General features: G+C 45.0%; 2 protein-coding genes across 2 annotated transcripts; one reads left to right on the top strand and one right to left on the bottom strand.

Annotated features, from left to right (window-relative positions):
- Positions 1-338: 338 nt before the first annotated feature.
- PHALS_02080 (uncharacterized protein) lies at positions 339-581 on the top strand (the record flags this gene model as incomplete). Its single annotated transcript, XM_024716594.1, has 2 exons — positions 339-414; positions 484-581. The coding sequence occupies 2 exons, from the start codon at positions 339-341 to the stop codon at positions 579-581; spliced, it is 174 nt and encodes a 57-aa protein (XP_024582177.1).
- Positions 582-12399: 11818 nt separating this feature from the next.
- On the bottom strand, positions 12400-14760 carry PHALS_02079 (chaperone; the record flags this gene model as incomplete). The annotated part of the gene is made up of 1 exon (XM_024716593.1): positions 12400-14760. The coding sequence occupies one exon, from the start codon at positions 14758-14760 to the stop codon at positions 12400-12402; it is 2361 nt and encodes a 786-aa protein (XP_024582176.1).
- Between the last annotated feature and the right edge of the window lie 797 nt (positions 14761-15557).

The raw sequence follows: 15557 nt of genomic DNA, 5'->3' as shown, positions 1-15557 counted from the left end.
AGAGAAGAGAAGAGAAGAGAAGAGAAGAGAAGAGAAGAGAAGAGAAGAGAAGAGAAAGTCGTTATTCCTTCAATAAGCTCGAATCAGGCGTTTGTGAAATGACCAAAACCTATCGTGGGTTCTCTTATGCTTAGCGTCCAACTCAATTGGACCGGGGCGTAAAATCCTCCTTCCTCAAATAATAGCGGATATGACGTTCATGAGTTCAACCATGCTTCAGACAGAACAGAAACCCGTTCCGTTGGAGATCTCCGAGCTAGGAGGTCGCGCGCAAGAGGGCACAATTTATGTAATCTGTTAATACGACGTTTAAAATATGAGCAGTGCTGACGCAACAGATGGCGCAGGAATTCGCACTGGCGTTCCGTCCGCGATCAGAACTCTTGTCTAACGGTCAAAAATGTAAGATCGGCGGTATATGATCAAGAGCTAGTAACTGTTATATCCAAAATGGTGGCATACGGCCTTTCTTGACAAATACAGACAATGTCATAATTTGGGTTTTCCGCACAGTGCGCGGCTTAATTTTAGACCATCCATATCCTCTTCACCTCTTTCAAGTAGCAAACGGCGCTGCATAATATAGAAGATCAATTTTCGTGCCACAAATAACAGTCGAAGTGCGGGCAATGGAGGCTTTATGACAACGCTATGAGCTGTGAAACTCACCACGGTTGAGAAGGATCCGAGTTTACTCCTAGCTGATGTGACACTTGCCTTCTTTACATACCAAAGCTGTTCGAAGTACTACAGGGTCAACCGGTAAATATTATGCAAGATGATATAAAGTTCTTTTAGGCGCATGGCGGTCTACTGCAGAGAAAACAAGAGTTATTGTGCATCATGGAAGTCGTGGTAAATCGAATCCAGCCCTACAAAAATCAAATCGCTCGAATAGAGGTCCAGGTTTGCTGGTTGTTAACTTCAATGTCAGGGGCCTTCTAAATGAACACTTTCGTAAGATTTTGATACTGTCTCAAACGTTTTCCTGCACGCGGAGGTATTAAGACTCCAAACACTGTACGTGCGTCTTGTGGCAGGGTACGGGTAAAAGTCTTTGAGCGCTCAAATAAAGCTTGAAAACTTTAATTTTTTCAAAAGTTGTCTTGTCCCGGACCTTTATTTGATTTATGACCTCATCTAGTTGTGACGCGGTTCTATTGCGACAATATGGGTGCCTTAAAGTCCAAAATGTGGACTATATATCCTACTAGAGGTTTTGCAAATCATGCACGCCACCTTTTAAGAAACAGAAGCGGTTTTGGCGCGGGCATAGCGTTTGTACAAAATATTAAACTGTCCGAAGCTGACAGCATTGATATTGCCAGGCGTTTCAAGAAGATCTCGGAAGACAGAGGCGGCATCGAGCCGATGCTCCATAATAAAAAAACAGTAACTATATAGCCTTATGTGGCGGGTCTGCCGTAGCTCTTTCCTTAGTGGAAGCTAAGCTAAGGTTACTGACCTTACGTTCTTTCAGAGAACCAGTACAAGTGTAGCCGATCGCAGTCCGCTACTTTTAAGTACTAAAGCCTTCACCGAGGCAAACGAACACTTCTGTCCTATATTTCATTGTTTTAATTACGGCAGAGCCGCTAATATAAGAAACCGAAGGTTTCCTATTTTATATAGTAATACCTAATTAATACAGCAAACCTGATTAATATAGCAAACCTAATTAATATAGCAAACCTAGTTAATATAGTAATATGCATCACTACTGGCAATCCTGCTATGTGGTGGCCTTTTGTTACGGTGTAGCCACACCACTGTGTCATTGCACAAACTGTGTAATCCACACCTTTGTACGGTCGCACCATCTTCTGCGACCCGCCCTTTTATACGATGGTGCGTGTAACCCCATTAAACTCTCTTCCTTTATAATCGTGATTATCCACAATTCACATTTGACTGTCGCCTCATACGAGGCTCGCGTGTTTGAGGCTCCGTTACGTTCTAGACATTATCCGCTCTGTGAGCCCTGTGTCTATGACACGCAAAACACCCAATCTAGTTGGTTCCTAGGGCGAGCGCGAGCAAAGCCATTATTCTATTTTTGCAAAGGGTGCCAATCCGATCGTGGCTTTACGGAAAGCACACCCCAAGCCCTCGACAACCGAGTGCAACACACTGCGCCCGCTCCGGGCGACGGATATCGTCGTCGAGGAGTTGGAGGAAGTCGACTACGAGTCGGATACTCCTTTTCAAAAATGAGAAGACGAGGATGAGGAGGTGCGCCAATGGCGAGACCTGAGCGCAGTTCGAACCTTGCGGACACCATGTCCGTTCTCTGACCTCTTGGCTTCCGGGGGGGCTAGTATTATTACCAATCACCTCGACGAGGCACAGGAGCAGCAATCGAAGGCTGCCCACAAGGCGGCTCACCTGCGCTCGTATCCACGTTCGGTCTTAGAACCTCGTGTAGAATACGGTTTCCGCTCGGCGGATCCCGCTACTGAAGCGAAAGACGCGATCGCTCGATCGTCAGGCATCTACGTTGTCGGACCTCCGACCAATGCACAAACTGAGGCAAATCCGTGAAAAGCTCAGCGAGCTCGCTTTCTGGTACCCCAGGAGATCCCAATAGATCGGTATCGAGCTTGTATTTATGCTCAAAAAGAAAGAGCTCTAGTTCTCGCAATGCGGACCATCCCTGTGGTGGTGAAACCGCTGCAGATGATGAGGAGCTCTTTGAGCGATGGATGCAGCGGCCCCGGGGACTTTCATCGCTGTGAACCCTACCGCTAAGCCACAAGGAAGTGAACGTGCGCGTAGAACGTTATCTTTGATTTGAGTTTGCCAAACACAAGGCGCAACGCCGACTTCCTGTGTATTGTCGCCCTGCGACATATAGAACAATCCAATACGCTCCCGCAAGCTCAGTCGATTCTCACACGGATGAGTCTACGACCACTGCAGCTCAGAGCCATAGTATGATCTCAGCTCATGGCCCTCCGGCTCCCGGGCTTTTGCCGAGAAGCGCGGGGTGCACGATGACGCGAAGCGTCATGATCCTTCTGATGATGACGGTCAGGGCAGTCCTGCCGAAGTGGCACCTCAAACCCCCTACAAGGATTTAAGGTTTGTGTATCCCCGCCACTTCACAAGATGTCGGATTAAATCTGGTCGACGATGTCAACCCACAAGGCATTCCACGTGGGAGTGGACGCCATTATTCTCATCAAGAAGAGTCGGTGGCAGGCGATGACGACTATGTCGATTGCCGTCCGGTGACTCGTGGTGCCTTTCGAGCTCTGAAGGAATAAGTCCGTTGTCATCAGCACTTTGCCGAGCATCTTGCCGAGGTCGCATACCACTTTGCGAAGAACCTCGAGAGCTTGAGCAGTTTGTGCACCGACGGCCTCACGTTGAGAACAACCGCGCTCTCCAAGCCGTCCAGCAGACGGATACGTCATATCGTGCAGCGATGGAGTGCCTGGCGCCGTTGAAATGGAATACGTTGCACTCCGAACTCAAAACCAGTTGCTGGTTCAGCTTCTGGGTAGACGAGCGCCTGTAGGCGCCGCCCCGGCGCCAACGTTTTCGCGCTTACTTGCGCCCGTCCTGGTACGGGTTAAGCAAACCCGCACAAAGTACGGGTGGGTGCGCATCCTTCTCGGTAGTTTTAGCGTATACTCAAGGCCTCGCTTAGCCATAACCTTATAAGGTCTAATAGATTGCGGATGAAGCTTCGTCTTAAATTCAGCGGAGACTGCATGGGTAGGAAGTCTTTTAGCATCAGATAAACAAATCTTCAACCTCAAAGTTTCTTCTGCTTCTCTCGTTAGCATAATCTTTCTGCATGTCTTGGCTTTCAGCCATCGCTTTGCGAACATGTCGTAGAACACTCAATCTTGAAGACAGTAAGTCATCGACTTTTTTACGGACAGTGTGGGGCCGACATCAGCTAGCCGATCGACTATTCCTCCTGCACCGCCCATCCACGAAGAACGGCATGTAGCCCGTAGATAAATGAACTGCATTGTTACAAGCAAACTATACGAGCCAGTATGGCGCTCCAGTGCTTCGTCGTCTCAGCGTAGACGCTGCGAAGATCGTCTGCAACGACGCGATTCACGCACAGTTTGACCATCGGCTTGCGAATGGTCCGCTGTTGACATAGTCAACTTGGTGCCCAGCACCCTGGAGATTGTAAGCCAAAACTACCCAGTAAAGCGTGGTTCTCAGTCAGAGACAATTGAATCCGGCAGTCCATGTGTCGAAAGATTTGATCTACAAACAGCGTCGCTGTAGCCACCCCGTCGATGGTGTCCGGCACTGCCGCAAGATGAGCCATCTTGTTCAAATGGTCCACAACGATCACCACACCCGTGTTGCCCGCCGATTCCTTCGGTTGGCCAAACACAAAGCCATACCATGGACTTTTAACACTCGGTGAGTACCGGTAAACTGTCCAGCGGCGTTGCCGCCTTCGGAGAAGGTTTCACCCTTTAGCACGTCTCACTCGTGCGCACATATGTCCTTGTCCATTTGTACAGCTTAGGCTTCCACTAGTGGCAATGCACAGAGCTATACGTCTCCTCCAACCCAGGTGACCACAGAGTGGGGTATCGTGGGCCTCATAGAGGATACGGTATTTCAAATCCTCCTCGTAAGGAACCACAGTTCGTGGCGTATCTGTTCAATCGGTACCAACCCGTTATTCCACGAATATCGGTGTAGCAGTGCGCGCAATCGCCCCGACAACTTCTTGTTTGAGTTTCCAAACTCCTTGCTCCCGAGAGCCTATGGCAGCGCTAAACAAATACCATCACCCGCGGAAGCGGCGCGGATCAAATCCGTCACTGACGACATCACCGTCGAGGCATGAGCAGGCTCATAATCCGGCCTACGTGGCAACGCATTCGCCAAAGCATTCTGCTTTCCTGGCGTATACTTCACCTCGAGGTTATATTCTGCGTAGATTGAGAGCCACCTGACCATCCTCTGTGCGAGGTGAGGCGACTCAGTCGCAGTGCAGTGCGCAACGACACATGATCTGTGTAGATCGCAAACGGTTTCGAGCCAAGCAGCTGCATCCTGAACTTGACATGTGCATACAGCCGATGGCGAAGTCCGAAGCGTCACAGACGACACTAAACGGACGATCGGAGCCTGGCAACATAGGTATTGGTGCATGAAGGAGGGTTTCTTTGACCCAGTCAAAAGCCTCCCATTCTCGGTGTTTCCATATTCATCTTGAGGAGATTTGACAATGGCCGTGCCATTTCAGCATAATTTGCGCTATACTTGTGCAAGTAGTTGGCAAAGCCAAACCGCTTACGTAAGATGTACAAGGCTTCTATGACTTAAGCCACAATAAATTTTTTGCCTCGCTAAGGTTTTACTAGATGTGCGATACCGTTCAACTATGAAAAAGTTGTGTTCTGGTGGGAATTCACTGATGATGGATCACTGGTGATTGATACGCTCTCTAACACAATATTCTGTCATCCATCGGGCTTTCAGCAAAGCTTTAATGCGTTTGCATATGGAAATTGAGAGTCTATTTAAATTTCTTCAATTACTTCAAAACTGCGACAGGAAATAATTTACTTTAATGAGAACGCAGCTAATATAGATTGCAGAAACTAAATATAGATAGATTGAGATTGCTGAATAAATTTTCTATAGTAAATGTATGTGTGCTGCGTCTGCTTCCAGAATTAGGATGTAGGATTTTTCAAGTCTACACATTTAGCCATAGCGTCGCGCACTTTAAAAAGGCGTGTATCTTTTTCAAAATAATGCGGATGAATTTTAGCCGGACTGATATCAGCAAGGATCAGTACCGGACGCCCCTTCATGAACTTACTTCTTGGATTTGTCCGGCAGGCACGGGGAATACTCAAACGAATGATCATATAAAGTTTGTAGACCTGTGACATATGTTAAATTCTAATCGAATATTTACTCGGATCCTCTTCAAATTTATAATCGATGTTTTGCGCAAAATCGATGCATGAAAGCATGACACTCCAGCACCATTAGCTCTGCGCAAGTGCCTTTTATGACTTTCTTTACCATCCAATTCACTATCGGTTTGCAGATGATTTGCTGCGGACATGGCCAAAATGGTGCCAAACACCGAAACAATGTTCGCGTAAAGAATTGCTGCAAAGCGCGGAAATCCGTATGATACATGGAATATTGGCACATCGTACCGGCAACTATTTTTTATCGAAGAACATCTTGGCTATATTCGTATCGGCAATGGTCTCACAGCAAAATGAGTACACATATTCAGATATTAAAATAAGACATAATGCTGGTATTTTTAATTAAATTTATTGAGGACCACAATTAAAGTACATGGTTATAGTCTGTCACCACTCTGTCGTCACCGGCAGAATTGCCCAAGGCGCTGACACAAGCTGTGACCCACCCTTCCATGCAAGGGTGGGTCACAACATCTGTTGTGACCGTACAAAGGTGTGGATTACATAAGTTAGTGTACTCACACAATGATGTGGCTACACCGTAACAAAAAGCCACTACGTGGCGGGACTACCAGTAGTTATGCATATAAATTAATTTTTACTATTTAATCAGGAAGCCTTAGGTTTTAAAAATAGGCGGTTCTGCCGCACATCAAACAAATAAATATAGTTGCAATTTTAAACAGAAAGGAAATTCGCCTTGGTTAAAGTTTTTATGAATTCTTGGAGGTAGCGGATTACAAACCGCTACACTCGTACTGGTTGTGGTATAGAACGAAAGGTCGGTGACCTTACCTCAGCTTCTTCTAAGCAAAGAACCACGGCCACCCGCTGCAATCCGTATGTGAAGTCTCAGTAGTGTACATGATCAACCTGGCGCTTGAAACATTAAACAAACTAGTCAAAGCATTCCTCAAAGCGCATATTATAATCTGCAACAATGGCCACCGGAAAGGTATGTTGGCGAAAGACTGTCGATAATTAGCTTTGCTGTATCACTTTGTTGAAGGTGTCGCTGGCAGCAGCGAAAGAAGATCTTTTTATATGACAGAACTATCCGCATCATCTGAATGAGCACTTATGGACTGTCAACTTCAGTTGGAATCGTCAGACTGGCCAAATACTTCGGTAAATGCAGCGAGGGTTTTACCCTGCGACATGTTTTGCGTGTGCGCACATCAGAGCTTACCCACATAAACATGAACATGATTTTCTTTCAGTACATACGAGCAAACGTATTTTTGCTTTTCACAGTGGCTATCCAGATCGGTGTTATGTGTCTCATCCTAAATGGTCATCGTTATGGGATAAAGCTACATTTTGATTGTCCGGCTAAACAGAACTGTTCTACAAAAAAGATCGGACTAATAAATAGCGGTGCAAACGTGCCACCATATGCTTCGGTTTAGCGGTATATGATCGCCGAGAAAATGCTATAAAGGGGCACTTTTCACAAACAGTCTCCCAATCAACACACACGTTTGTGCGACGAGGAAGCGATTCCTGGCGTGGAGGAGAAAGACAGTTCCGACTTGGAGGGAGAAAAATCGATATAAGGACTTAAGGGAAAATTTACAACTGAAGTGAGTTGAGTTAATGATTTCTGGCTACATGCAAAAAGCCCAAAGGTTTCTAGAGGTTTCACTAGTAAAACCCTGGTTCCATATTTATAAATTCAAAAGTGAACTGAGTTTGAACATCAGAGCTCTTACAAGATCGTGTGTGTACGGGCTTGATGTTTGAAAAGTTTGACTTTCGTGGATTTTTTGGGCTAGAAGTGACTGGCTTCGGCCACCAACTTCAGAAGACAGAGACACGTCGGTCTTGTCAGAAGTACAGAACCCAAAGTAGGAATCAGCATTCTGTATTTCATAAATTATTTGTGACTTCATATATATGCATTCGGGGATATCATGCTAAAATTTCCTTTTAAAAGATTCCCACAGTGTATTCGAAGATACATTGATGAGTCTTCATGTAATGGCAAAGTGTATCCCATTGAAAAAAGCACGTTTCGTCTCTACACATAATTTTGCCTTGTCAATGTCGTGGCATGTGGTCATCGATAGTTGGGGCGGCAAGAAAGCGCATGGTTGCCAGAAGTTCAAGCTAATCTGGCCAATATAATTTACCTCGAGGGTATACTTTGCTAATTAAAACTTATCTTCTTTTCTCTTCTTTCCTTTTCTCTTCTCTTCTTTTCTTTTTTCTTCTCTTTCTCTCTTTCTGCGAAAGCTCTTGTGACAAGTTGATGTGCGCAACTACGCATGATTTGTATCAATCACAAATACCTTAGAGCCAAGCAGGTGCCTGACCTTGGCTAGATCATGTTATATTGCACTTAGCTCAATTTCGTCCACAAATAACTCCTTGCAGCTTTTTTTGGTAATTCTTAAGTTGTTGACGCATTCATATCCAAAAGTATCTGCGTAGAAAGGAGGTCGGCATGTAGTAAAATTTACAGCGTGGCCGGCGATATAAAGTGGTCTACTGGGTTAGGAAGAACCGGGACCAATGTACGCATTAGACTTGCTTCTACAGTATTAAAGGCTGCATATTACAGTACACTCCAGCATCATTTGACATCCGATTCAAGAAAGCTAACGAGGGCCATATTGTATATTGTACTACACTTGTGCGAGTAGTTGATTAGGCCAAACCTCATCTGTAAAGCGACGAAGCCTTTCAAATAGGGGCACTATTTACTTTATAGTGTCATGAACATTTTAAAGTAAATCCGCAGATAATCCTCTTCTCTAAAATTATCTTCAGTGAGGGGACTTTGTGGTGCTCAAGACAACACTCATCAATATAAGTGTATAGCTTATTTGAAATCGTACACTCAAACACTGCTCGCAATATCTAAGTGCAAGTGCTTTCATCCAACTTCTCGTACTGTGTACCGCTATGAACGTCAAACAAGTTTCTGCATAGGGACGATGCGGCCAAAACAGTCATATCTATCAATCAAACATCGCATTTGCAATCTACGGTCTTTGAAAAATAGCTAGCCAACTCTACAGCATTCCGCTCGGAACGATGACCAGAGTGAGATAAATTGCTCTGTATCATGAGCAACAAATAATGTCCTGTTTGGCTCGAGGTCACTAAACAACGTACAGATGACCGTGCAATTCTGCCATACAACTTTCGAGACATCGGTGCTTTTGGATGCAGTAAACTCTGTATAAGATTGCTCAGTTGATCACTCGCCGTTACTCTTTCTTTGACTTTAATTCGACGTCAATTTAAGAAATTTTCTTGCTTTCACCAAGTTTGCGCCGAATCTTGCACGGACAAAAGAGTCTTTGATGGTACACTAATCCCTCGGTAGAAGCCCACTAACGTATGACGCAGTAGTTCATTCTGGGAGCCAAGTTATTCCATAACGCACTTCCCGATCTAGTGGCAATATTCATGGTGGCTCGCCTTTCACCACGTCGTGATATTTTCTGTGCAAAAAATGAGTTGGATCCCGAGAATAACTGCCTTACACTGTGCACTCAGTGATCTCAAACATGGCATCATCCATAACGAGATGAGCTACGCTCTTTCTGTGATGACAAATGGAGCCCTTTCGGTGACCTCTACGTTTATTTATTTCTTATAAACAACTCCTTGTGATAATTTCACTAGCTCTATGAGAGATTTTATCGGAGGCCAACCCTTCGGACTACCCCGGTCACTCTGATCACGAGTAAAAAGATTTCTACCCATTTACCCGTGCATTTTTACTGCTCTGCACGGTGAATTCGTCGCACCGTAGCGACCATGAGTCACCCCTTCAAGGTTTTGGATCTAGCCTTTCAACCTGCGACTTCAGTTGCTCTACAAATCCACCAGCTCTGGTACAAGAAACCGCGGCATCCTGGCTCTCCTACTCATCTTCGCATACTCTAGCCCAAGAGACACTAGGTTACAGTTATTGCCTCACCAGAGATATCGCACAAGAGTCCACATCAGTTTACTGCTCCTTTCTGCCCCCACCGGCAGACCTTTTAAACACCGCGATTTACGGTCACTGTTCTCGTTCTCACCTTGTGTTTGCAGCTCACTGTCACTTCCACCTTCCGGGATCTGCTCAAACCATCTTGCTATGTTAGAGCCATCACTTTCAAACATTTCTATGTATTCCACAAAAGCTATAGCAGCTTTGTTTGTGCTTTAATAGCGCCTTTGAATTCTGACAAAAGTGGATTTATATCCTCTAAAGCTTCACCAATAGAGTTGTGCATATTACCTAACGTTTTCATATGTCAGTCAGCCCATGGCTTATAGCTTTCAAGCCACGCAATTCGAAGATGGAATCATTCTCGAAAACAATTAAAAATGTTGATAGCGTCACAAGCTGTCAGAGTTATCGAGCTTCATTTAAAGGCTTAGTTTACCTTCGAGACTTTTACTAAGGTTCCCGTCGCAAGACGCATGGATATTTTCCGGTGATCTGGTATCCTTAATACGTATCGTTTGCTATTCTCGCTGGACGTACATCGTCCTTCCTTGCACGGCGATCCTGTATCTGTTAGATCTTTACGACTGCACAAATTCTGGACGACAATATTAGTAATTCTTTGCTTGGATTCCCACCTCTCTCCGAGAATATCGATCTACCAAAATATGGGTTCCACTGTCCACAAAATCCAAGAGGAGCGATAAAAATCCATTAATCATCAGACTAATGAAAATTGACCATTTCTACGTCAAACGTTTCAACATTAAGGCTAACATCTTTTTGGCCCTCAGACAATATTGAAGTAAGCACGTCGAAGGTGATTAGTATTGTCCCAGAAAATATCTGCAAGTATCACGGAGCCAATCAGCAGCTAATAGATATCTCGTTCCTCCTTTGCGATGGACCCCAGCCACGCTGAGGTTTATCGTCTCAAGCGCGCTTATTGAGCTTCCGCCTTTAGTACTCCGACCAGCACGAGCAGCATTATTGCTTTACACCGTATTCGATACTCCAATTTTCGCCTCCTCATATGGAGTAGGATGGAGTTGGATGGTATCGGTAAGAGCCGCACCCCTTCAATGGCCTACTATAAATATGGTACCTGTTACCGCTTCAGGAATAGGGTCTAGTGCCGACACGGCAATAAGAATTCGCAACTACTGGACGCAGTAGGCCAAATTTTGCCTCTCTTGTTGAACAGACAAGAACACGTTCGATGAGCCTGCTTTTGCGGTGCATAATCCGTGACAAGCGTTGCTTCGAGCAGTATGCCTTTAAACGCAATGTGTGCTTTAACCAGGATCGGACCTGAGAGTCTCGAGCTCAACCAAGTACAGGCTGCTCTTCTATTTCGAGTATGACATATATATATAGAATAAAGTTTTTCTGCCAAATTATGAGAGTATTAAATCCAAAACTAAGCTGCTTGAAATGCTTCCCTTAAGGTTAAACAGCCCACGTATTTTACAGAACTTTTCTAAACGGAGTTTCATCACTTTCAACAATTCATCTATATGGTATCTCTGATTTTTTCAAATTACACTTTCACGAAGTTTACATTACTTCGAGTTTGCGCTGTATGCATACAACAGTTCAGACTGACATCAACTTGTAAAAATTAAGCTAGCTAATTTATCATTGGTGAAGCTGCTTCTTTGCAAAACACCACTTTGGAGGTAGTGCAAAACACCAAAATACAGAGACGCCATGTGCAGCGGGGCTGCCGTAGCAAAACGCTTGAGGAAGCGTATTTTAGGTAACCGATCTTTCGTCCTTTACAAGAACCAAGTATGAGTTAGCTGGTCGCAATCCGCTTACTCCAAGAGTAATTATTGCCTTCCCAAGGCTTATCGACTCTTCGGTTCAAATTCCAAACTGATTTTTTTATTTTTATTCAATTTAATGTTCAGATTTTCCTAAATATTACTAAATATATATAGTAAAATCTAAATACATGCAGCATTAATACTGTAGGGCCATGCACATCTCGTGTGACATACACACCCCTGCTCGTGAACCCGTTACACCATGCCAAATAAGTTGTGAGATTTTTCTTGATTTATCCATTAAGAATTATCCATTAAGAAAATTGGGTCTGCGTTTAAGTATTCGCTGAGCATGAAAATATAGCTTCAAGCTCTTCTTGCACTTGACTTCCTCAGAGCAGTCAATTCGATGAAACTGAGACTCCTATCTGACTTATAATTTTAACAGCCACAAAATACGTAAAAATCTGTGCGGATCCTCAGATGCTCCCGATCAAAACTTTTTGACATTTCACAATCTTGTAATTTTCCATTACGCGATTGTCGGATGGTTATAGTGCAAACATTAAGTACGTAGTCACACGACTCTGCAAAGTTTAAATTTCTGGATGGTCAACGCTGGGAACATTTTTAAGTATTCGATACAGTTTGTTGTTGCATTTACAAGGCAGTATACCAATCTTAAAAGTAAATGAAAGCAAGCTATCTTTTCATCTGTACGCCGATATAACTAACTGATCCCTTAAAAGCGAACCATGCGCTCAAGCATACGCTTCTTATCTTCAAGCTCACGAAGTGTGGCCTCTTCGTGATCCTCAAGCCAATCGCGGGCGTCACGAATTGCGCTCTCCGTATTGGTATCGCCCTTTTCGCGAGCTATTTCAATAGCTCGGTAGATGAATTGTTCAAGGTCGTTGCGGGCCTCGATGCGGCGCAGCATCTCAGCGTCATCCTTCTTAAATTTGTCCGCCTCGGCAACCATTCGATCTATGTCTTCCTGGCTCAGACGTCCACGATTGTTCGAGATAGTAGTCTCTGCTTTGGCACCCGTCTTTTTGTCACGAGCCGACACGTTCAATATTCCGTTGGCATCAATTTCAAACGTCACTTCCACCTGTGGCTCACCACGCTTGGCCCGTTCAAGTCCCGAAATGTTAAATTCGCCCAGTTTGTTGTTCGACTCAACACAAGCGCGTTCACCCTCGTAAATGCAAACGTCTACTGAAGTCTGGTAGTCCTCCTCAGTTGTATATACACGGGTCTTGCGCACGGGAATGGCCGTGTTTCGCTTAATAAGCACTGACATGACTTTCCCAACTGTCTCAATTCCGAGCGACAACGGTGTAACATCGACCAGCAGCAGCGAGTTCGTCGCGTCATTACGGATGCCATCCAAAATCGCACCTTGCACAGCAGCACCATATGCAACAGCTTCATCGGGATTGATCGACTTAGACAACTCTTTACCACCAAAGAGAGAAGAAAGCATCGTCTGGACCTTGGGAATACGCGTCGAACCTCCCACCAGAACCAATTCAGTCACGTCTTCTGGCTTCATTTTGGCATCTTCTAACACTTTCAAAACCGTCTCTTCACATCGTTTGAACAACTCTTCATTTAACGATTCAAACTTGGCACGGGTAACAGTAGACGAAAAGTCAACGCCTTCAAAAAGCGAATCAACCTCGACCGAAGCTGACGTTGTAGATGATAGCATTCGCTTAGCCGACTCACAGGCAGTCCGAAGACGACGCATAGCACGAGCTGAAGTAGACGGATCCATGTTGCGATTTTTGCGCTTGAACTCCGAAAGAAGATACTCAACCATGTTGTTATCAAAGTCTTCACCACCCAAATGAGTGTCACCACCTGTCGATTTGACTTCAAAAATGCCATTCTCAATCGATAGAATCGATACATCAAAGGTACCACCACCTAAGTCGAATATCAAAACGTTGCACGCCTTGCCGTCCGTGCCTGCATTTGTGTCGAGTCCATACGCCAAAGCAGCCGCTGTAGGTTCATTGATAATACGCTTCACGTCAAGTCCGGCGATTGAACCGGCATCCTTGGTCGACTGTCGCTGCTGGTCATTAAAGTATGCGGGGACGGTCACAACAGCTTGTGAAATATTTTGGCCCAAAAACGCTTCAGCCGTCTCCTTCATTCGCAGCAATACCATAGATGAAATTTCTTCTGGTGTGAAGCTCTTTTTCTCACCTTTAAAGTCCACTTCAATCAACACTTTATCATCGTCTCCTTCCTTGATCGTGAAGGGAAAGTGCGTCGCATCTTTTTTCACGACCTCGTCGCTGAAACTGCGGCCAATGATACGTTTGGCATCAAAGATCGTGTTCGTGGCATTACTCGCAGCTTGGATCTTTGCAGCTTCACCAATCAGACGTTCACTCTCATTAAAAGCAACCCATGATGGAGTAGTACGATTTCCTTCACTGTTTGCGATGATCTCGACTTGACCGTCCTTCCAGACACCCACACATGAGTAAGTCGTACCCAAATCAATACCAATGACCTCCGAGAATCCTTTTTCAGCGCGCTTTGCACGTTCTTCACGCTCCTTTCGAGCCTTGTTGATCTTTGCTTCAATTTCCATACGCTTCATCTTCCGCGTGGCCTCATCCATCTCAACACCACTGATTTCTTCGTCTTGCACTTGTTGTGCAGCTTGTGCTTGTGTCAAACCGGCTTGCAATGCCTTATTACCCTTTTCGACAGTAAGACCTTGAGTATAGGCAGTGATGGCTTTGGCGTAATTTTTAATGTAAAAATGGGCGGCACCTAAACGAGCGTACCCCTTGGCAAACTTTGCGTCCAACTCAATGCATGACTTGGCGTCTTGCATGGCTGGTGTGGCTTGGCCTGCTGACAGGTAAGCAGCCGAGCGGTTCGAGTAGTAAATTACATTAGTTGGCTCGTATGCGATGGCCGTTGTGAACTCTTTGATGGCTGTAGCGTGGTCACCCGAGGAAAATGCGGCATTTCCGCGCTCCTTAGCTTCAGCACCAAGCTTTGCACGTTCTTCATTGGGCAAATTGGCGTACACATCTTTCGTAGTCTTACGAGAACGACGCTTTGGTGCCATTATGTTGACGGTGACGGAAGATTAACGAGTGACTTGGCCGTGGGTTTCCGAGTTGGATAATGACTGAGCTTTGGAGGAGGGGGGCTCTATGAGCCAACCGAGTATAATTTGTATTGCGCAACTACTATGACATAGAGTAAGACACGGTTGCACATTGAGGGGGGAAATGACTGTCGGAGCTCTGCTGGCCAGTAATTTGCAAGAAGATGTGTTAAGTTCGGTTCAAGTTTCAAAATGGTGACCATCGCCATAATATTTCAAGTGCTTCAGTAAACGATTCCGTCTTGATTAAACGATTGAAGTGATCACGATGGAAGTCGTATCGAGCGGTGACAGCAAGTTCAAAGAGTTCTTTTCTGGCACATTAATTGCCATCTTAAGAAACCGTAAGTTTAATACTACAGCTTCAATCGTTGCATATATATCGCACTTAGCAGAATGTTGTAAACCTTTATAAATAAAGATCAATAATGGTGAAGTCCAAGTCTGTACCAGCTGATGCGAACGCTGTTGTCTTTTTAACGTACGAAGGTGAAAAACAACTCGCAGAGCTTGTAAAGCTAATTGATAAAGACCTCTCTGAACCTTACTCAATCTTTACGTACCGCTACTTTCTTTACAATTGGCCCCAGCTGAGCATCCTTGCACGAGTGCAGCACAAGCTTGTGGGCGTTATAATCTGCCGTCAGGAGCCGCTAGGAGCCACGCCAGAGGAGACGGGAGACGATGGACTTAATGCCATTGGAGACCCCAAATGTCGCTGGAGGGGGTATATCGCAATGCTGGCCGTGGAAAAG

Source organism: Plasmopara halstedii, assembly GCF_900000015.1.
Source record: "Plasmopara halstedii genome assembly, contig: Scaffold_1651, whole genome shotgun sequence".
Lineage (NCBI taxonomy): Eukaryota > Oomycota > Peronosporomycetes > Peronosporales > Peronosporaceae > Plasmopara > Plasmopara halstedii.
Note: the sequence above shows the minus strand (reverse complement) of the source record. Positions and strands in the feature narration are given on the sequence as shown.